Source organism: Strongylocentrotus purpuratus, unplaced genomic scaffold (assembly GCF_000002235.5).
Source record: "Strongylocentrotus purpuratus isolate Spur 01 unplaced genomic scaffold, Spur_5.0 spur5_scaffold_15, whole genome shotgun sequence".
Lineage (NCBI taxonomy): Eukaryota > Metazoa > Echinodermata > Echinoidea > Camarodonta > Strongylocentrotidae > Strongylocentrotus > Strongylocentrotus purpuratus.
The window spans coordinates 8463840-8487474 of NW_022145600.1; the positions used below are offsets into that span (position 1 = coordinate 8463840).

The following is a 23635-nucleotide window of genomic DNA, read 5'->3' on the forward strand; positions in this document are numbered from 1 at the left end:
GGTGATGAAAATTAGGTCAGTGCACTGCTATGTCGGGTAGCATGAAAGGGCCTTCGCCAAGCAGTTCGAATCTGAGTGCGATGTGCGCGTGCCATGCTACAGGGGCGAGCAGGATGTAGCGGGCCAGGATGGGCGGGCTGAACCGGTTGGTGAAGTGAGTCGACTGGTCGCAATTACCCGTGAAGATTTTGATCTGTGAAAAAAAAAGTCAAAGTGTGCTTCATTCAATATTATGACAAATAGAGAACATAATGATCACGATATAGTTCGAGCGTTAGATTTATTAAAAAACATATAACATGATTTTCGGACGAATCCGAAAATTGAATACACGACTTTGCAGTTTATGGGAAATGGGGGTTCTATACCGAGGTCATACGGTTGAAGCATCAAGGCGGGAAACACCGTAGGCTTCATCAAAGTCACAAGGTCCGCGGTTCGAGTCCCACCGCGGCACTAATGTCCTTTGGCAAGACATTGACCTACATTTGCCACACTCAACCCAGGTGATATATTATATAATGGGTACCTGGCAGGAATTTAATTCCTTGAACTTGAAGATTTAGCGCCTCATCATGGCAGCTCAGCTACAGCCGGGGTAATAATAATTAGGATATCTTTTATTAAGCGCAGTAGATTAACTTGATATAGTATCTGCGCTAAATAAATTTATTGTTATCATTATCATCAAAAAGATCTGTTAGTAATAATATTCATCTTTTTTTTTCTTCAAAAATTATTCTTCAAAAATTGTTAATTGTCATTAATTCTACAAAGCATGCATTTTCATAACAAGTTGAACTACGTTTTAAGTATTATAATATATATTGTACTGTGCTGAAAACAAATCTCATTTGCACTAAGACAAAAATAGGATAACTTTTTTGCCTTTTTTTTTTAATGGAAAGAAATGATACACTGTACCAAACTACTGAAAAGTATGTGCATATATATAATTGTATTTAGAGCCTATTGTACATGAATTCATGTTTAGTAATTACAAATTGATTAATTTCGTCAAACACAGCGTATGAAATCCTTGGTTTTCATTTGAAGAGAAAAAAAAACATATAATAATTATTTAATTCATAACCTCTTTGACTTCTCCACAGGTCGATTCGGTCACTGGGGTCCACTTCCCCTTGCCTTCCCGGCTTGTCCAGACAGTAAAACGCGTGACCCAGTGCGGGGCATCACTCCGCCCCTGCGTGATGACCCCGGTCACGCGGTACACGGCCATGAGATCGACCTGTATCCATTGTGCGAAGTCGTTGATGAGGGGCACCCATCCCCCGACCTCGCGGTTGAGTCTCGCCGACTCGGAGCAGTAAGCATCGTCGCTGATGCAGGTCGATGCCGCGATACTAGTGTCGGCGATCCGACCGCTTTCCATTCCCAGCTTGTTCGCGTCGATCCCCACTTCTGTAAAATGAAAAGGATTCAAAAATTGGAAGAAAAAAAACCCCCGTCAAATCGAATGATTTTAAGATTTAAACTACGTTTATAATAATAGTCAATTTAACTTCGTAGCGATGGCATTAGATGGCGTATTATTAGAAGCAGTAAAATAATAAGAAGAAGGAGTACTAGTAGTAGTAGTAGTAGTAGTAGTAGTAGTAGCAGTATTATTATTATTAGTAGTAGTAGTAGTAGTAGTAGTAGTAGTAGTAGTAGTAGTAGAAGTAGTAGTAGTCGTCGTCGTCATCGTGGTCGTAGTAGTAGTAGTAGTAGTAGTAGTAGTAGTAGTAGTATCAGTATTATTACCAATACTACTTATAATATTATCAACCAACCATATCCGATCATATATCCTACCTGCGACTGGGCCATTGCCGAGGAGTTCGAGTCGGAGGGCGATGTGCCTGGTCCATCTCTTCGGATGAACCCTGACGGAGCGAGCCAGGAGAGGCGTCTCGAACAAGTTGATGATTGGGGTTGAGCGATCGTGGTTACCCCGGTAGATCTAAGATCGTGAATAAAATGGTAAAACGTAAATCGTATCCTACCATCTTTCATGTTTTGAATTGCGCAGATCCTTGAAACACGTTGGTCTCTTTGCAAATCCGCCGGGATTGAGAGGTCCATCCTTCCCAGTGGCCCCACTCACAAGCATTGCTTTTTGGGGTCTCAATTAGGATCATGTTTGTTCGTCATGATTGCTATGCCATGTGTTTTTTAATCAACTGAACTGAAACTGAAAATTGCATAAACTACAAATGCCTGTATCATCATGGTGAAGTAAACTAAATAAAGTGTAAAATCCGACAACTAGGATTTTATTTCTTGTCTAAAGTATTGGGATTAAATGTTGGAATATCTAACATTAGCCTACTTCATAATGCAAAGGGCGTAGATACGGGGGAGGGGGCATGGGGGCACGTGCCTTCACTCAATCAAAGGGCTACAAGAAAATACAACGAGTGTGTGAGAGGGAGATTTAAGAGAGGGGAGAACAGAACATTAAGAAGAATACAATCCCCTTTCCATCTTAAACACATCCCATTTCATGGCCTTGTCCCACATTCATCCCGATTTAGGGAGACGTGTTCTATCCTCTCCCCAACACCAGAGACCCCCGTCAATGGCTGGGCCCACGCTAGTCTACGTCACTGATTGTGCCATAAATTATATACCTTTTCTTCGCGATCGCAATCTCCAATGAACGACCACGCCTCGTTATCCATGCTGTACGACACCGCAAATGACGTCACCCATTGGTCAGCGTCTTCCCGTCCTTGCGTGATGACCCCAACCACCCGGTATTTCTCGACGAGATCCACCCCCACCCATTGGTTGTGGTCGTTGTACCGCGGTATCCACGCTCCGGGGAGTTTCCCCGATGACGTCACCGAGTTACTCGGGGTTCCACCTTGTTCGTCCTCGCCGGCGAAGTTGAGACGCGCGTGATTCGCGCAGTGACGATCGTTGTTGCAACTGGATGCTTGGAGTTCTGAATCCGCTATACGATAATCCTCGAGGCCCAGGGTATTCGGTATTACTGCCAAAGATTTACAAGAAAAATTGGAAGAAATGATGTCAAGACTATGTAATTTTGATCAATCAAAAAAGAGGAGATGGGGATGTGCAAAAGGAAAGCCGAAAATGGAGTCAGAGATGGAGAAGGATGAGATGAAAATAGGAAAATTATAGTTCTTAAAGAAGCAAATTAAAAGGAACGAAACAAACTGAAAAGAAGAACAATATAAATTACCGAAAAGTGCAGCCCCTATGTGCCATTGATTATTGTCAAATACATTTAGACCTTTAATATTTCACATTCTCAAGAAACATAAATCGGGACAAGTCAATTTTTCATACACTTTTTTAAAAAATCACAAAAGTTGGTAAGGATATGAACAATTAATTATGCTATTTTGGAAGGAGATATAGTGAAATTAGTAAAGAGCAAAGGAATTGGTGAATTATCACGTTTTAATTCATTCCTAATATCTATATAAGTGTTATGCATCTAGTCGGGTATGGTTCGCTATCTAAGTGGTATGCATTAAGTCGGGTATGGTTCGACCATATTCAGTTATACTCTACCTGGAATAGGACCAGCTCCAAACAGTTCAAACCTCAATGAGATATGATGGTGCCAGGATAGCGGCTCGATACGGACGAATCGGGCGACGAATGCCGGCATGAAGGGGTTGACGACCAGACTATTCCGATCCTGATTGCTGTGAAATATCTCAACATAAAATACAAACACCAAAGGAGAGAGTTTTTATATTTCACATATCTTCAAGAAATCATAGAATAATCAGAGGATTGTTATATAATATCTGCTGAGAGATGGGGAACAAATGGAGATCAAATTTCTATATTACAATGTATCACATCATTATGGACAATAGAACTTTAATCGTTAATATTGAATTACTAGAACGAGAAAAAAAGAGGAAGTATATGCTAGGACCCCTTTCCACAACCACGCGCTTAATCAGTGGCGCTGTCAAAGGACATTTCATCGCGTAAGAATGGTATATACCCCCCCCCCCCATGATACCAGTGCCTTCTCTTTGTCTGGGGCCGTATTAAACCATTGATCATAATCATAAATTGTTACCATAACCAATGATGCATTCCTTGGCAATGTCATGGCAATCATGAAGAAGTTCAAGAGTGCCATGCACCGAGAAGTGATGAAATCCAGATACAGGATTATTATAATATATACTTATTTAGGACGAGATGACAAGTTATCCGAGCATATCAGCTCAGTCCACTAAATAGTCAACTTACAATTTCGAGTAAATTATGAGATGGTTTAAGGCAAGCATAATCCTTCATCAGGAAAACTACCCTCTAAATAAAATGTGGTGAAGATCAGAGGAAATCAAGATGAAGGATAATTATAATGTTGACATTGAAGATGTCGGATATCCTTAATCCATCGTACCTAATTACCTTTCGACTTTAACTTGTCATCGATTGAAAAGAAATGTATGTATTGAATAAATCCAATTTCGCTCAAATTCTTTTTTTTGGTATAACTTAAGGCTAACTTCTCTGGGGCAAGGTAGCGAAAGGTAAGCATCTCATAAATTAGACATTTGGGTGATGGAAACAAAACGTTTAAGATTATATAATTCTAATATTTCATATTTCGTCTTCTTGTCCAACGTCAGCTTGACGTCATCACCATCATCATCATCATCATCATCATCATCATCTTTGCCATCGACATCGTCACCGTTACGAAAGTCATCATAGTAATCATTTAAACGAGGTATTGTATTACGATAATCTATTTTCTAAGTTCAACCCCCCCCCCCCCCCCCCCCCACCTTTAAAAAAAGGTCGGTCAGATCGTGATAGGGGAATTCTGTTTAAAAAAGGTAATGATAGCTACGATCTATTTTGTAGACAATATTCATGTAGCAAATGCTTCGATTTCATATTAAGAGTACCTTCTGCGTTAATCTTCATACCTGTGGTTGTCCATCATTTCCTAGACTGTATGTCCAGGAGTAACCATCTAAACTGTACGTCACCAAGAAAGTCTGTATCCAATTATCAGCATTGTCGCGACCTTGAGTTAGTACAGCTTCTAGACGAAACGACTGGCGCAAGTCAACCTAACATTGGAGATTTAAACAAAAACACGAAAGTAAAATGAAAGGATGTAAAATGCATGTACACATGAAATCCAGTCATTTTCATGATATCGATATACTATATCTATTCCCCCACATCACCGAAACGTTTGTTTACGTTGATTTATTTGTGCTCGTTTGTTTGATTGGTTGATTGGTTAGTTGGTTGGTTGATTTGCTTATTTGTTTATATATCTGTCTGTCTATTTATCTATCTAACTGCATCCAAACTTTTTAGTTTTGGTTATTTATCAGTTTGTCTGTTTGTTTATTTGGATCGGTGGTTTTTTTATCACTTTTTCGGTGACCATTCTTGGTAGTTATTGTATAGCCGTGTTCGCACACCGAATCAAGTTTGTATGTACGTTTATTTTTTTGGTTTATTTATCAGTCTGTCAGTTTGTTTACCTGGATCCATGGGTTTTTATCGGTTTTCTTCGGTGACCATGCTTGGTATTCGTTGAATAGCCTGGCCGTGTTCGCGCACTGGATCGTATTCCAGCACGACGAGGCGCTGAGTTGAGAGTCGGCAATGCGTCGGTCTTCCAGCCCCAGTGGTCGAGTTATCATCGCTTCACCTATACAACCATGGACATTGGTAATAAAAAGGATCCTAATTAATCGAGTACTACTACTACTAGATATTGAGTCATTCTTCTTCCTTACGTGCCATGCGGGGTGCCATGTCCTAAGACGTTGGCGACCATGGAATCCCACTACTCTCTGTCCCATATTCTATGAAGTAAATCATTCACCCCGAGATCAATTCCACTTTCAAAAATCCCACTGTTTGTAATTCATCGCGACAAAGGATTTATATGTCATGTATATAAGGTGCTAGTCACAATTGTTTTACATTCAGGACAAAACAAAGGTAACCTCCAGAAATATTCAAATCAATTTAAACCGTTCGAATTCGATTGTTCTACTGTGACACCTCGTGTCGTAGTGACAGGGGGCGGGATTGGGGGATGGGGTTCGAGTCCCCGATGGACCTCTAACTATTAAGATTCGAGTCATCCTCCCCTTGCCCATGCAATGGCAGATGCGGGATAATCAAGAGGTGACATAAAGCAGACGCCCTTGCCATTAAAAAAATATATATTATCTAGATATTTAGGCCTACTGTATATATTTAAATTGTTATATATATATATATATATATATATATATATATATATATATATATATATATATATATATATATATATAGGCCTATATATATCTTCATATTTTTTTTTTTTTTTGGGGGGGGGAGGGTAATTCCAATTATATACAATCACACTTTTGCAGGCGTCCCTTTTTCTTAAATAAAAGAAATCTTTATCAGTGGCTGTTGGAACATTTCCAAAAGATTATAAAACACGCATTAAGTTCTCTTACAGAAGCTAACGAGGGGCCATTTTTGTAGAAAGAAAGGATTTCGACGGAGGCTACCAAGCTGCCACAACAAGACTTGTGACAAATAAATTATAACAATAAGATATATGACTGTATTTGACATTACCGTTTGTCAATTTGACACCGAGGAGTTCGAACCTCAATGCGATCCTCTCGACCCATGAAACAGGGTAGATACGTACATAGCGAGCCGTGAAGGGAGGATGGAATGTGTTTGTCACCTGGGTACTATCATCATCATTGGCTATGAAATCCTGTTTGAAATGTAAAATATGAAAGGAAGCGGCATTAATTATTATATAATCCATGATTGCTATTCGTTACAGATCTTACAAAACTGATTCTTAAAGGCCGTCTGTACTAGTTTGGCAAGGAGGGATGAGACCACCCATGCAGGGTGTTATTGACAGGTGGCTTTCTCATCAACTCAGCTCTCAATATTAACATAAGAAAAAGATAATCATGGGAGTCCAATAGTCACCGATTAGGCATTGTTTTCTATATAGAGGGAGCAAGTAGCAACAAGTAATACAGTGGGGCTTTAAAATCCACTTTCCTCAAAGGGTGTCGGTCATTTGGATACAGGACATCATCTTCAGAGACAATGAACGTGATCAACTTAATCCGGTTTGAAATGTCATATGAAAGAAAGCAATCAAGATCATTCATCATTTTTTAATTATCCAAGATTGCTAGTCTACACAGATGTTTATACAATGATGCAAAAAATCTTTTCCTAAAAAGGTATTCGTAACTAAACATCATCTTCATAGGCAATAAACATAATGAACTCCGAGTTGAATTTTCAAGGAAAGATTTCATTTGAGATCATATTTCATTATCCAGAATTGCTATTTTCTCAAGATATTTACAAAATAAAGAAATAAATAAAATAAAAAGTTATTAATATACATAAATCTATAATTAATTTACATGTACCTCCGGTTCTTCACAACATTTATCTCTGAGAGGCTCGTAGTCACGCCCATTGTTGCTATGGGAGACGAGGAAAGATGATACCCATTTATGAGTTCCTTGCATCCCTTTTGTCACGATGCCAGTGATGAGGTATGGATGAGAGAGATCGACCTGAAAGTGAGGATCGAGGATAGGAAATGCCCGAGGGGATACTCAGATTTGGTTTGGTTGGGGGGTATACCGCTCAAGCCTCGAAACCCCTACCCATTATTAGGGGTCATTCAGGGGCATTTTTCTCGAAAAAAGACCCATTTCCCACAATTTTCGGGTGTTTTTTTTCGGGTGTTTGCATGGCAAACCCCCGAAAATTTTAGAAAAAACGGACCCATTTTTAATGATTTTTTTTGTTAAAAGTGGGACCCATGTCTAGGGATTTTAATGAAAAAGTAACCCATTAGAGCGGCACACCCCCGTACGTCCTAAAATATGATTACCCCCCCCCCCCGGAGGAAATGAATTCATTGTGATTTATTAACAAGCATTTCAAGAGATGGGTGATACTAACAAATCAAAGATTAGCAACGAATACAGACAGACCAAAGTTTTTCGTCATGTACTCATCAGAGTGAATTGCAAGAATGAACAGAAAGCCGAAATCCAACAACAACAAACACATATTAAAAATGCAGCTGTAGTTACTTGGATTTATATACAGTAAATGAGAATGTCAATTCAGGAACAATTCAATCATTCAGAAGATAATTCACCAAGTACACTGATCGAATTACACTTATAAAATAGAGTTTGACTGGGAAACGAGAGAGAAGAGATAGAAATAGGCAACAACAACAAAAAAAGGGATGAAGAACACAATAAAGATTTTCCAATACTTTTTCATAAAAACAATAACAAATATTAGCAAAATGAACTGTTACATCGTGATCTTCAAAACAAAACTTTTCACACAAAATCATCAACGCTTGAACTCGTTGGGTTTTTGTTTCTTCTCTGATGTCACAGCAACATAAATACTAAGGGGATCCGACGTTTTGGCGACACTTGATAATTGACTTTATTTCTTAAAAGATCTATATGGTTAGGATTGTTTTTGCTTCAGGTTAGGGCTGGGTTTAGGGCTAGGGGCATGTTTGGTCTAAGAATGTAATTAGGTATTTGGCTAGTAAAAATAATATTAAAAAGAATAACATTACCGCGGAGCACATTGTCAGCTACGTGCGTGTGGAAGAAACGTTAAAAGACCGATTTACTAACATATTCAAATTGTATGCATACTGTTTAAAGAAAAGTTGTTCTTGACAACCCGTTAACTTTCCTGAGGATTGCCTGATATAGCATTAGTGAAGGTCTGTAGACTAGATTCCAAGTGTTGTACAGTTCACTCATTAATAACAGTTTAATGGACTACCTCCTCAATAGGTCCCCAGGAAGAAAAAAAACATCCATATTATTTGAAATGTTGGTAAACAGTTTTATTGATCCTCGTGTTGATTTTTTTTTTTTTTTTAATTTTGTAGGACGCCATCCTAGTCAAGCATCGCTTATGATTGCGGTCTCCTGCACTTTTTCAACAGATAGATTTGATAATACTTTAAATTTATATTAATATGTTATAGAAATATTAAATTTCGTTATTATGTAGGCCTACAATATGTACAAAAAAAAACATTTTGACATAAAGTTATTATTGTTTGTATATTTTGTATTATACCTTACGTTTATATATGTTCTTTGTTATTCAGTTATTATATTTGGAAAATGCAGGAATAAAATCAAAATAAAATCAAGATCAAACTTTCACCTGGACCCATTGTTTTCTGTCGTCTCTTTTCGGCATCCAAGCGCCTCGGAGTTCGGCACTCCAGCTCGCTTGGTTCAACCTAGCATGGTCTGCGCAATGTCGGTGGTCATGACAACTAGATGCTGTCATACTGTAGAGGCGGGCATGGCGATGTTCTACCCCTAGCTCCATAGATTCAAACATATGCTCTGAATGTTCAAGGAAATTGAGATAAACTTCGTGAACACTAGGGTCATCTATCAAACATTATAACAAAAATATTTTAAAATGTAAATGATAATACATTAATGAAATTTTATATTGGCTTTCCGCCCATCTCTCGTTTCGTGAATGACTGCATATCCCTTTGAAGATTACAAGAAGAAGAAGAAGAAGAAGAAGAAGAAGAAGAAGAAGAAGAAGAAGAAGAAGAAGAAGAAGAAGAAGAAGAAGAAGAAGAAGAAGAAGAAGAAGAAGAAGAAAAAGAATAAGAAGAAGAAGAAGAAGAAGAAGAAGAAGAAGAAGAAGAGGAAGAAGAAGAAAAAAAGAAGAAGAAAAAACGAGAAAATGAGAAGAAGATGAAAAAGAAGAAGAAAAAGAAAAAGAAGAAGAAGAAGATATCTTGATATGCAACTCCCAATTAGTAAACAAGGAGATAGCTAAAGTTATCGTCGTAAGCGATATGGGCTACCCCGCCGATAACCCTCTCCATAAACTCCAACAAATATATTCGGGCAACTATCTCATACGCCAGCAAATATGATATCTTATCTGATATTTTTTCTTATGAAATTAAATTTTCACTACATTAACGTCTTATTATTTTTAGAAATTTAGATCCTGGAATGTTGATATTCAGGCAAGAAGGCAAGACAAGTCTGTCCCTCCCCTCCCCTCCCCCCCCCCCGTTACACCCCTTCCCCTTCCCAAGGAAAGTGTGCTCTTAATAGCCCTTGGGTATAATTTGTTTAAATGGGGATCTTACCTGCGATTGGTCCTTTGCCCATGACCTCAAACCTCATAGAGATATGACCGTACCATGACTTGGGTTCGAGGCGGACTAATCGTGCCTTAAAATCTCGATCGAAAAAGTTGACGATCGGCGTTCTGCTATCGTGATTGCCGACAAACGTCTACAGAACAGAAAAAAGAAAATAGTTATGCACATGAAAAGCCAACTTGTTTTTATATTTTGATAATTGAATAACTGTAAGGCGAAGAAATATAAAATATCTTCTTTTTAAACCTATGTTTTCTACTTTCATTAGACAGAACCAAAGAAAAAAAATCATTCAGTTTTGATTATGGGACGACTTCCAACTACAGTCATCCGAAAAGCACTTCTGGTGGCGAATCTAGGATCCTATTGTAGGAGGGGGAGGGAAAGGGGGGGGGGGCAGAAGTAAACAAAACTCTGTAAAAAGGGAAAGCGTAAATTTATGGGTGATATTTGGGTGTGATATCATAGCATGGGGCATGAGGCGCGTAATTTTGTTTATTTTAAGGAACGCAAAATTTGGCGGTCACCGGAAAAAGGGGAAAAAAGAACTTACCTTGGTTTCACTTGTGCAATGATCTTTGACCTTGGCCCATGTTTTACCGTCTAGACTGTGTGATATGGTAAAACGTGTCACCCATTGGTCAAAGTTTGGTTGACCCTGCGTGATGACCCCTTGAACTATGTACACAGCGCGCAGGTCAGCTAAAGAAAAAAACGACTGTATTTTAAATCATAATCACCAAAAGCAGGAGTAATGTTCCGATAGTAACCGCTGAATACTTATGTAAATCAAAGGACCATTTTTTTCTTTTAAAAATGGCAAATTAGCGAAATGGAAATTTACCAGAATTTCAATCCGTACACAAAATGAGAAAACGTATAGGACTACATGTTCCGAAACTTTAATAGATTTTATCATATTTTATTTTAGCAACTATTTTATTAGGAAAACATCTTGCGTATCATAATGATAGCAACATTAATTAATCATTTGTTATCCTAAGCAAATATGAGACAAAAAGGTCGACATTCACAAGACATTTATATTTAATTTCAACCCTTTGAAATAAGAATTATATTCTGATTCAATTTCGTTATTTCTCTACCTTTGATCCACTGTTCATAATCGTTCCTGTTAGCTAACCAGCTAGCTGAGGGGTAGTTGAGACGAGCGTGCCGTGTGCAGAAATATTTAGAGTGGCAAGAGGATGAGGAGATGAAGACATCGGGAATCTGCCCGTCCATCATCCCCAGAGGGCGGGCTGTGTCGATAGCATCTACGATGAGAAGTAAAAATGAAAATGATTAACATAGTAATCAATGTCATTGAATAGGAGAGTTTGGCCAAGCCGGTTCGAGATAGCTCAGTCGGTAGAGCAATGGTCTCGTTATCCGGTGACCCGGGTTCGAAATCAAGTCGATGCGCTAGTGCCCTTTGGTAAGGCATTAATCCTCATTACCAGGTCCCTCGGAGATGTAGGATTACAGAAAACATGACCAACGTTCATTATTCAGACGGTAGAAAGGTTAATCGCTGAAAAGCGCAACAAAATAGATAGGCACAATTAAAAATGGCGCTTAATTTCAGAAATTTTTGAAAATAATCCTTTTTAAGCAGTTCAGCAGATGATACTGGAACGCTGACTAAAATCCTTTTTTTCTGGGAGGGGGAGGGGGGGTGGTAATTTGACGATCGCTGATGTTTTCTATTCTATATACTATAGATCCATTTGATTTCTTCTTTGTATATTTGTATTATGTTAATGTTGAATATAAAATATTATTGGACCAATGAAAACTTATCAAATATATATTTGTTTAAAGTAGACACCAAATATGGGCCGTATTATGTGCCCTCCTCCCCGTATAATTCCCCCTCCATCGATTTTCGGCTTTGTACCCTCTCCTCTCCTTAAAAAGGAATCATAATTATATCCACCACAGACTAACTTCTAGTCTCCATCATTAATACCTTTAATATTGAATTCCTGCGTCACATGAATGAGTATTCGATGTAAGTACTGTAAATTCTTACAACCAAATTGCAGCCCAAGTCTTGAACTTTGATGGCAGTAAAAAATAAACTTGTCCCATTTTAACAAGAAATTTAAAAGAAGAAAAATCTGCGTCCCAGGTCAAAAGTTGCCATTGGTGTAAGATTTTAAATGTATTACAATTAGAAATGTCAGTTTGAAACATGCTTCATTAGATTTACCTGCAACGGGTCCTTTGATGTAGAATTCCAGCCTGAGAGCGATGTAATTGTGCCAGGTTTGGGGTTCGAGCCTCACGAAGCGAGCTACGAAGGGTGGAGAAAACTCGTTCGCCACAGGCGTTGAGGTGTCAAAGTTACCGCTGAATGTCTAGAACACATTGTTATCAAACTATTTAAATGGCGTACCAAATAAGCATAATCACAGTGAAAGTGTTAAAGTTAATTGTAAAACGGAAAGAGAAAAGTGAGGGGATGGCACCATTAACTCGCTAATTTGCATACATGCATCCTACGTGCTACATACATGTATCAATGTTTTATGAAACTATGCAAAACATAAAGAAATCACAAATTACTTTTTTTTCTCATCCGATTTTGATGAAACCTTTATTTTTGTTTGTTTAATTTTTCTCTATTTATTCAATTCAACTTACTCATGGGCCGGACTCGCCATTTGAATACAGTGTTATTATTAATATAATAGTGTAATCATAGAACGCTATCATACAAAATTTTATGCAATTATTGTATGACAAATTTATTTAGAAAACAGATAAAATAGTTGTAAAACAACTCCAACAAGTTGCATAACGAAATATTTTGATTTGTTTTCTCGTTTGTTTGTTTGTTCAATATTTAGTGGCGATAATAATGAAACAGCCAACAATAATAACAAAAGTAATTATTTTGTCACACCAATAATGATACTAAAAATAAATGATGATTAGTGTTGATAGTTTTGATAGTGTCATAGATAAAAATTCATAAAAATCTATCGGAGATACAGATCTGATCCTAAGTTTCTGTGTTATTGCGTATCATGGATGTAAAAATGTTCAACCTATATTATTTTTTATTAAATCTTCGTATATAAATATGATTGTAAAGTGCATGGCTTTACCCGTCCTTGTTGTAGACTAAATACCGGTATCCAAGTCAAGCCGTCACTGCTGTGAGATACCAGGTATGACGTCACAAAGGCATGACCTCCGTCTTCACCCTGTGTAATGACACCGATCACCTGATATTTACCCGTGAAATCAACCTGCGGAGTGTTGATGACGTCATAACGAAGAGTAGGCGATGGTTGTAAGCGAGACAAGAGCAAGAAAGTCAAAACGGAAATGTTAAAATATGATTCATTTAAAACGGGGAAAGAGAAAATATCGCATGCGGAACAGATCGCGAGAGGGGTTTAGAAGGGCGTAACGTAAAAGGGAGTGTAGTTGAGAAGGGGGGAAGACGGTAGGGAGAGAAAGAGAGAGAGAAAGAGATAGAGAGAAAGAGAGAGAGAGAGAGAAAGAGAGAGAGAAAGAGATTGAGAGAAAGAGAGAGAGAGAGAAAGAGAGAGAGAAAGAGATAGAGAGAAAGAGAGAGAGAGAGAGAGAAAGAGAGAGAGAGAGAGAGAGAGAGAGAGAGAGAGATTAAAATGACAGCGCAAACGACAGTCAGATAGGCGGAGAAGGAAGAAAGGTATATAAGACAGACTTGTTACTTCAAAAGAGAACATTGTAAAATAAGACCCACTGCCTTGAAATCTGCATCAAGAAGCCCATACGATCACCGTAACGGCATATTGCAATTACTAACACAAAGGCTTTTGTCATCCTACCAGGTCTACAATTCTCTCCTGGGTATCGAGAGGTAAATGTAGATTAATGCATTGCCAAATGACTTTAGTGTCGTGTTTTCAGGTCTACTGCTTAAACCACTCGACTACGACACCTCTACATCAACTTTAGTCATTGATTATTCAATACACCAATCCATAAATCGATAAACTAATAATTCATGAAACGATAACCATTCATACTTGAATCCATTGATTTTCGTCCGCTACTCGAGGTAGCCACGCCCCTCGATACATCTTGGTTGCCATGGTATTTAGTCGAGACCTGGTCACGCATGAGTAAGCATCCAAGCAGGATGAGGCTGTGATGGACGAATCGAGGATACCATCGTGTAGCAATCCCATCCACGTTGATATGTTCATCGGACGAGCTTCATTTGACAAGAAAATGGATTTGATGTTAAAGGGATCCGGTAACTTTGTCTCAGATTCTGAAACAAAATCCTGGATTTAGCTCATGCTGCAATTATAATTAAAAACCTTTAGGTCAGTCAGTCAGGAACTCCATGACTTTTACAAGCCGATCGCCCGTCTGATTATGAAGATATTTATGATTGGAAATCGAAACCAAATTTGGGTTTGCCAAACGGTTTTTATAACATTACAGTCTATTGGGGAAAACGAGTATAGTAAAACCGGTCACTCAAAGATTTTTACTTTTTTGAGGCACTTCTTGATCATTTTGAAGCGTAATGTTTTTTTAAGGCTTCAATATTACACCATATCACAGTCCACCCTCATATTCAAGATAAGCTTGAGCTCTGGTAATGAAAGAAAATAAATTCTCGCAGAATCCAACAAAACTTACACTGACTGAATGTTCACGATTACAAATAAATGACACGTGCCAAACGATTTTGGTAGAAAATGTATAGGGCCTGAGTAATGAGCATAGAAACGAAATTAACGTGGGTATGCCCGAGACAAGTCACATGCAAATGAGAGTTGTGGTTATTATTGAAGACGATTTCCAGCAAGTTTTTGTGAGGTTGTTTTTATTTTACCCCTTCAAAAATCAATTAACTGCAGGATAAACAATCCAGAATTAATTATAACCATGTTCTCTCGACATACGATGCATGCACATACCAGAGCTTGAAGATCTAGGGTAAGTTGGTTTTAATAGAAGCAGAAAATGAGAGGCATATGTCAGTGGAAGTTTGACCAAAATCCTTTAAAAAAAAAGGGAAGTTATTAATTTTTTAGTTGTCATCGATGAAACACAAATCGACAATACTGTGACGTATCTTGCGAGGTCCTTTCCAGTTTGCTATGTACACAAAATGTTATAAACATTAATTTTCTCACTTATTGATGACATAATAATAGATTCGTTCCATATAGGGGTCGTACAAAAACATATTTACAATTATTATATTTAGGATGCAGGTGTATGATTGAACAAAATTATGCTGGAAAAATATAAGTTTCTCATTTTGATTTTAATAGTAAAGAGCAAACAGGAGGCCGGGAGATATGTCACGGAGTTGCCAATTTGTGTTTGATTGATAACTTTCTTATTTAAAATAGATTTTGCTAAAACTTTCACTGACCTGTTAATTTCAGGGTAGACTTCCCCTTTAAAGTAAGAATGACTGTTTTTATATATTTTGGGATGGTGGTCAACAAGTACGGATAAAAGTTAACCGAAGTGTGAGGAGGGGGGGGGGGGGGGTCGAAAGTGAGTGGGAGGGGCTGGCGTCGCTTCTCCGAATACCAATTTTCCTGTTCCTAAAATTCAGTTAAAAGGGCACTTTATCGTAGTGAAGTGTAATGTTGTCATCGCAATGCCGCGATAGGTGTGCCTAAAACCTACAATTTGTGCCCGAATGTTGGTCATTTCAATTCTCGGAAGGAGAGCGCAGCCCCCTACCCCCGCCCCCGCCCTCCATTCCATGGTTGAAGAAATAAATGTTTTTATCATGAAACATTAAACAGTGAATGTAAAATATACGGGTCATTGTAATGAATATGTGTCATGTGATACAGATTGTTATGAAAGGATATACAAGACCTTACATGATTAAATTAAAAGATAACATTGGGGAGGGCCAGAGAGGTCAATCCATATAGCACACGGTTTATACATGTGTCATCATATCATATTTTACGTGTCAAAAGATCATGATTTCCAACCAATCAGGTCAATTTTTCTATTTGAAGGTTTTGAATTTGATAAACAACTCTTTTTTCCCCGGCAAAGACTGAACCGGTAAATAATTTTTTTCCAGGCAGACACCACCAGCAGAATAGGTTGGTCGTTGTTATTTGATAGAGTTAATCAAACTTGACCAGAGAGGGAGGGAGAGAGAGAGAGAGAGAGAGAGAGAGAGAGAGAGAGAGAGAGAGAGAGAGAGAGAGAGAAAGAGACAGAGAGAGAATTAAAAGTATCAAAATACGAGGCACAGTACATAATGTTATGTTTTCAATTAAATCTAAACAGCCGCTGATTGAATAAGAGTCCGCGAACCAGGGGCGGCGATCGGGGGGAGGGAACACGTCCCCCTCTTATTTTAGGGGAGATCGTCCCCCCCCCCTGGAAAATTTGAAAAAAGTGCCCCCCCCCCAAAAAAAAAAAAAAAAAAAAAAAAAGTATAGCAAATACTGACTAAAGACTGCAACACACTTTAAGGCTCTGGAGGGCCCAAGAGTTCAGCGTTTAAAACTAGTAAAAATGCAAAATAAATTCTCGATCGGTCGCTATGCTCCCTCGCATAATATCCTTCAAACTGGACAGGTAAATATTGTAGAAAATCTTGCATTTCGCCCCCCCCCCCCCCCACCTCCTCCGGTCATGAAAAGAAATCGCCGCCCCTGCTGCCGCGCACAATTAATTTTTATTCTCAAACAATTTTCCTCTCGCATGAGGAGTAAAAAATTAATATGAAGATTCCTATTCGAGAAGGAAGAGGATAATCATCACACTGTTATCATAGTTATCACGTTCTAATCGAGCATGGTTGACAGATTGAAGTAACTTACTGCTTCCTGTCTTCAGGACTTAACTTTTAATTGATCAAGATTCAAGAATCCATGTACAGGGGGGTGTTTCACAAAGATCCTATGTCGAACTTAACCCTAAGTTGGACTGAACAATTATGGAAAACCGTTAGGATCTTAGAAAATATTTCGTAAAGCTATTTTAAAAGGCATAAAAAGGTTGATTCAAATCATTCATGTTTTCTATTATCAAGGAGATTTCATGTTCTTGATGTGGAATTTATGAAAAGTCTAAAATACTTGAATTTTTGCTTTTGAAAACATTTTATTTTAAGACTACAAATGGCTCTCCATAAATTTGAAGTCCAACTTAAAGTGAAGTTCGACTTATGATCTTTGTGAAACACCCCCGTGTCGGGGAAAGCAAGAGTTGAATTAGAAGAATCCAGGGGGCAATTTCGGAAGAGAAAGGAGGATATGTATTTCGCACGGATTAAATAGTAATAGAGTTAAATATTATTATTATTATTATTAGTAGTAGTAGTAGTAGTAGTAGTAGTAGTAGTATTAGTAGCAGTTTTAGTAGTAGTAGTAGTAGTAGTGGTAGTAGTAGTAGCAGTAGTAGTAGTAGTAGTAGTAGTAGTAAAAGTAGTCGTAGTAGTAGTTGTTGTCGTTGTAGTAATTGTTGATGTAATTGTTGTTGTTATTGTAAATGATTTTAATAACAATGATAATTTTGATGTTGGTTATAACGATATTGGTAATATTAATTAATATAATAATACTATACTAATAATAATGATAGTATCAATTACGATAATGATACTAATAAAAACTACTACTACTACTACTACTACTACTACTACTACTACTACTACTACTACTACTACTACTACTACTATTAATACTACTAATAATGACAAAAATAATGTTAATAATAAAAACAACAATAATAATAACATACATTAACATGACAAGTATAAAGATAATAATTTTTAAAATATTAATAACAATAACAATTTTATGATAGTAATGATACTTATAATAGTAAGGATACAGAGAACATTTTTATGATATTACCTACATTAAAGGTACTCTGAATAAAAGCGATAGTTTAATGATGAAAAGGGACAAAATTGACAAAAAATGTAATGCCTTTCGTTGTTATTTTGATTGTCTAAATTGCTTTATCCTGTATTATGATATAAGAACAAATAAGCTTACCTGCGCATTGAAGTACACCAACAAACATCATAAAATAGATCGTTGAAGAATAGTCCATTTTACATCCAAAGAAACCACCTCTTCAATATCCACGAATTAATTTCTAGAAAACAGTCTTCTTAAAGTCAAGAAGTTGAAATGGAACTGTTTTCAAGAAGCACGTGCTGTGAATTGCAAACGCCATGAATGGACAAGCAACACGATACAGTATATCAATTATCAACTATTTCGACTCATTAAAAGTAGATAATAATCTTGTTTAAATTCTTCTGGACAAATGTGAATCAGAAACACTTGTTTCAAGAAACATATCCTATTAATTTTAAGCTGGAAAGGCGTAATCATTAATTGCCATCTCTTGTTTCTGTAAATGTATCTATAAAAAGAATTTTTAATTTTTAATATAAATTGTATTTTAATGTCGTTACTGGAAAGGGACTCATAAGATGTCTTTTTTTTTCATGAGAACACGATTTCCAACGATTAATTTATTCATTCATTTGTTTGGATTTTGTAAATATTTTTCTCCATATTTAACTGGGATACGTTGAATGAAAGACGAACCAACATTTGCTAATTTATGTTAATTTACATTCATCAATTCTTTACATTTTACGTCTGCATATAGTATATCTAAGTATTAATAATGACAGTCAAGAACGAAAACAAAAATCTAGGCGTTAGAAAAGTCAGATCCCCTTTTCTCCCGGGAAAATCTTAATCTTTTTAATCCCTTCTTTCAGCCAAGAAGTTGTATGGGCGTAATAAAATATCAGGTCATAGATTGTTGTTCTCTATTATTTTTTCTTCTGTTTTTACAGTTCCTTTGTATGTTTCCGAACTTCCCCCGTCATCTAGACTCCCACCCTCTCTCTCTCTCTCTCTCTCTCTCTCTCTCTCTCTAATCCTTATTTTATTCCACTCCTTCACAAATATTTTGTTTTCTCCACTTATATTCATCGATAGCTCTTTCTTCCACCTCTAATGTTATGCGTTAAATCTGTTTTTGTTTAAATAACTGATGTATTTTACATTCCTGAAACTTTAATTATGTTTGTTCTTCACTCATAGCCCCCTCCCTCCCCCTTCTCTCTCTCTCTCTCTCTCTCTTTCTCTCTATATAACATGATTAACCAATTACTGTTCAACTTCAATTCTTGATATCACAATATCCTACTAATCTCTCTTTCTACCATACAAGTACTTCCCTAATTGTAATTCTCTTTAATTCCCAAATTGCCTTAGCCCCCCTTCTCTTTTCCCTCTCTGTATCTCATTCGAATTCGAACCCTTATTTGGTTTTCTTAAAGGTAATACAAAGTTTTGGGAAATTTTGAAAATTGGCTGGATAGTGATTCTTTACAATGTTGATATATTTTGATTATCCTGTGGTTGTATTATAAGCACTAAAAACTTACCCCAAAGAAGTAAAAGAACACTTCTGCTTTCGAGAAAAATTGAATATTAAAACATTTCCCGGTGCTTCCAGTAAATTTTGGTTAATTTCAAATAGCGCTTACGGCCATATACATTATGATAAACCAAACGGGAATAGCCATTAGCCTATCGGTCGATTTTAATCAACATTGTTTTATGGCTTATTTAATATCTTGAACTTGAGAGGGAGCTATACAACATAAAGAGTTTATTATTTATAATTTCATTACTTTAGACTCGATTTCAATCGCGACAACGATCACTAAATATTGTAGGATCGCATATATGCTTCCATATGTTCTTTTGAACCAAATTCATGACCCCATACCAACACTTTGTAATACCTTTAATGTTTCTTTTACTCACTCTCATCAACTGTCCTCTATAACATCTCTTTGTCTGCTCCTCTCTCCCTCTCACTGTTAATTTGCTTTCTTCTTATTTCAAAAACAAAAACTATTGTCACATATCTTTCCTTTCTTGTCGCCTTCACCTCTCTTGCTGTGGTATTTGCTCCATGAAACATCTCTTTATCAGACATTCTAGCATCAGCCCCTCATAGTTTGGGAGTGTATTATCTTCTCTTACATTTCTATCTTCTCATTCACCTCATCAAGTCTCTTCCTTCCTTGCTTTCTTCAATAACATTTCTATCTTCTCATTCACCTTATCAAGTCTCTTCCTTCCTTGCTTTCTTCTATTACATTTCTATCTTCTCATTCACCTTATCAAGTCTCTTCCTACCTTGCTTTCTTCTATTACATTTCTATCTTCTCATTCACCTTATCAAGTCTCTTCCTTCCTTGCTTTCTTCTATTACATTTCTATCTTCTCATTCACCTTATCAAGTCTCTTCCTTCCTTGCTTTCTTCTATTACATTTCTATCTTCTCATTCACCTTATCAAGTCTCTTCCTACCTTGCTTTCTTCTATTGCATTTCTATCTTCTCATTCACCTTATCAAGTCTCTTCCTTCCTTGCTTTCTTCTATTGCATTTCTATCTTCTCATTCACCTTATCAAGTCTCTTCCTACCTTGCTTTCTTCAATAACATTTCTATCTTCTCATTCACCTTATCAAGTCTCTTCCTTCCTTGCTTTCTTCTATTACATTTCTATCTTCTCATTCACCTTATCAAGTCTCTTCCTACCTTGCTTTCTTCTATTACATTTCTATCTTCTCATTCACCTTATCAAGTCTCTTCCTACCTTGCTTTCTTCAATAACATTTCTATCTTCTCATTCACCTTATCAAGTCTCTTCCTTCCTTGCTTTCTTCTATTACATTTCTATCTTCTCATTCACCTTATCAAGTCTCTTCCTACCTTGCTTTCTTCTATTACATTTCTATCTTCTCATTCACCTTATCAAGTCTCTTCCTTCCTTGCTTTCTTCTATTACATTTCTATCTTCTCCTTCACCTTATCAAGTCTCTTCCTACCTTGCTTTCTTCAATAACATTTCTATCTTCTCATTCACCTTATCAAGTCTCTTCCTTCCTTGCTTTCTTCTATTACATTTCTATCTTCTCATTCACCTTATCAAGTCTCTTCCTACCTTGCTTTCTTCTATTGCATTTCTATCTTCTCATTCACCTTATCAAGTCTCTTCCTACCTTGCTTTCTTCAATAACATTTCTATCTTCTCATTCACCTTATCAAGTCTCTTCCTTCCTTGCTTTCTTCTATTACATTTCTATCTTCTCATTCACCTTATCAAGTCTCTTCCTACCTTGCTTTCTTCTATTACATTTCTATCTTCTCATTCACCTTATCAAGTCTCTTCCTTCCTTGCTTTCTTCAATAACATTTCTATCTTCTCATTCACCTCATCAAGTCTCTTCCTTCCATCCCTCCATCTCATCCCTCCATCTCATCCCTCCATCTCATCTGAAATTCTGCAACTCTCTTCTTAGCTTTGCATCTTTTACAACCTCTTTTAAACGCCCACTCTCCCACCATACATACAACATAATTGAACATATTAAACACATATAATTAGTGTAAAGATCTTTTATTCAATATTATATGAAATATATTCTTACATTCAAATCATTAGCATAACATGATGTTATGACATATAAAATACAGGCAATACAAAAGAAACATTGATTTCAGGTTTTTTTAAACGGTGGGTGTATACATATTATGTGAAACAGAAAGTGTGTTTTCAAACAAATGTCATGATATTGTTCACTTCATTGGCATATTAATCAGTGATATTAAAATACTTACACACAATGTTTCTACATAAACTTTAGTGAAGAGCTAACCCAAGTATGTTCATATATATTTTAACGGTTTTGAAAATGCTGTATTTGAAGACCTTTCAGGTGATCTGGATAATTTTTTGACAAAACAAAAAAGAGCAGGACGTTTTTGAATGAAATCAAAGGTTTTGATGTTTATGTCTGACTTATCTTTTCTAGATGAAAACAAATGTCATCTAGGATATTTAGAAAACCCCCCACAAAGTATAATATTAAAACATGTTTTACTAATAACAGAACGATGTATTTACATGTGCATAAACAAGAAAAACAAGCCAAGCAATGATTTTCATAAAAAGATGCTTTACTTCGTTATAAAGAAGAAAAACATATTGCAAATCGAAAAGGCAAGATCTCAATTCACCATAGAAAAATGGAATTGTGTAGTACCACTTTTTATTATTATTTGTTTTACTTTTCAGCACTGTAATTATTGTTGACCTGATGACCTCTTTATTATCATAAACAGATGTTTCAAGTCACTCTGAACATGATGTTTAAGGTTTGCAGCTATGATTAATAATTTACTAAACATTCTAAAAAACATCTTGAAATAATACTAAGAAAATTTATTACACAGAAAATTTCTCCAGTATTTTTACACTTGATTGTCATTTCGAATTCATAATTCAAGGAACGGTTTGCTCAGAATCGGTTGTGAGCTATAATTCATAATTTACTAAACATTCATAAAACCATTTTGAAATATATTACATATAAAATGTCTCCAGTATTTTTACACTTGATTGTCATTTCATACTCATAATCCAAGGAAATGTTTGCTCAGAATCAGAAGGGGTTTGCTCGTATAGTTTAAAACAGCGTTAATTCCCTTTTGGCTCTCAACAGAGCAAATATTCAATATCCATAGAAGAAAAAAAAAGAGGGCATAATCACACTATAAAGGTAGTGATGAATTATAACATTAAACTTGTATGATAATGAATATCTATACTAATATACATGACAAATCTGAAATCATTTTTTAGATTTTCTTTACAGAGTGGAACTAACCTGGAGTTAAGAAAAAGAAGTGAAAAGCAGATACAGCCATGCATACCAACTTGGGCGGGAGGAAGGAGAGGGGGAGGGGGAGGGGGGGGGGGGGTCAATGGGCCTCATCTCAAGATATTGTATCATAATCAACCACAATTAAGCTATCTCCACCCTAGTCCAGAATCTGAACAGTTTTTTAATTTTTATCTCTCTATACACTTGCTTCAAGCTGCCAACAATGGCGTTATCAACAAACTTGTAGGCCCAGCCTTATGGCCCAGTCTGGTGTATTCTTGACTACCCACACCCTTGTCCAAGATATCATAGGTGCTGTAGAAACTTTACTTAAGTTTCACAGGCTTTCACTACTTGTTTGGGGTGGAATATTCTCGGCCTCTATAAAAAAAAATTAAACTAGATGGAATTCGACTGCGCGCAGTCGAAAATGATGCCTCCGTTATAGAGCAATTTTACAAACCAAAACAGAAAAAAAAAATTGAATTCACGTTCAATGGTAATCCATTGACAGGTTCTCAGAATATTGTGATTACAAGCAATTTCTCATATACATATATGACCCTTTGATCTTTGACCTCATGACCATAAAATCTACTCAGTTCATTGGCTCTGCAAGATGTTCTGAGTTAAATAGTAATCCATCTGTCAGTTCTAATGAGAATGCGTTCACAAGCTATTTTTGCATACA

At 36.6% G+C, this 23635-nt stretch overlaps 2 protein-coding genes across 2 annotated transcripts; both read right to left on the bottom strand.

The window, feature by feature from the left end:
* On the bottom strand, nt 1-1413 carry LOC115924267 (retinoschisin-like). The gene is made up of 2 exons (XM_030986376.1): nt 1094-1413; nt 1-193 (listed from the first exon to the last, which is right to left on the bottom strand). Exons 1-2 carry the CDS (start codon nt 1391-1393, stop codon nt 17-19), a joined length of 477 nt encoding a protein of 158 aa, XP_030842236.1. The 5' UTR covers nt 1394-1413; the 3' UTR covers nt 1-16.
* Nucleotides 1414-1490: 77 nt separating this feature from the next.
* On the bottom strand, nt 1491-14409 carry LOC580443. The gene is made up of 14 exons (XM_030986452.1): nt 14248-14409; nt 12435-12582; nt 11326-11496; nt 10773-10921; nt 10205-10352; nt 9241-9428; nt 7443-7592; nt 6610-6757; nt 5511-5680; nt 4938-5084; nt 3547-3694; nt 2634-2998; nt 1816-1963; nt 1491-1495 (listed from the first exon to the last, which is right to left on the bottom strand). The coding sequence occupies exons 1-14, from the start codon at nt 14407-14409 to the stop codon at nt 1491-1493; spliced, it is 2247 nt and encodes a 748-aa protein (XP_030842312.1).
* Nucleotides 14410-23635: the final 9226 nt, after the last annotated feature.

What these genes read in the sequence shown, in the direction of transcription:
- LOC115924267 (XM_030986376.1), bottom strand. Translation starts at nt 1,393, where the DNA reads ATGGAAAGCGGTCGGATCGCCGACACTAGTATCGCGGCATCGACCTGC. An exon ending in CCTGTGGAGAAGTCAAAGAG is followed by an intron (nt 194 to 1,093) that starts GTTATGAATTAA and finishes TTTTTTTCACAG; the next exon opens with ATCAAAATCTTCACGGGTAA.
- LOC580443 (XM_030986452.1), bottom strand. Translation starts at nt 14,409, where the DNA reads ATGGGATTGCTACACGATGGTATCCTCGATTCGTCCATCACAGCCTCA. An exon ending in ACGAAAATCAATGGATTCAA is followed by an intron (nt 12,583 to 14,247) that starts GTATGAATGGTT and finishes AATGTGTTCTAG; the next exon opens with ACATTCAGCGGTAACTTTGA. An exon ending in GAAATGATGGACAACCACAG is followed by an intron (nt 3,695 to 4,937) that starts GTATGAAGATTA and finishes TTTTATGTTGAG; the next exon opens with ATATTTCACAGCAATCAGGA.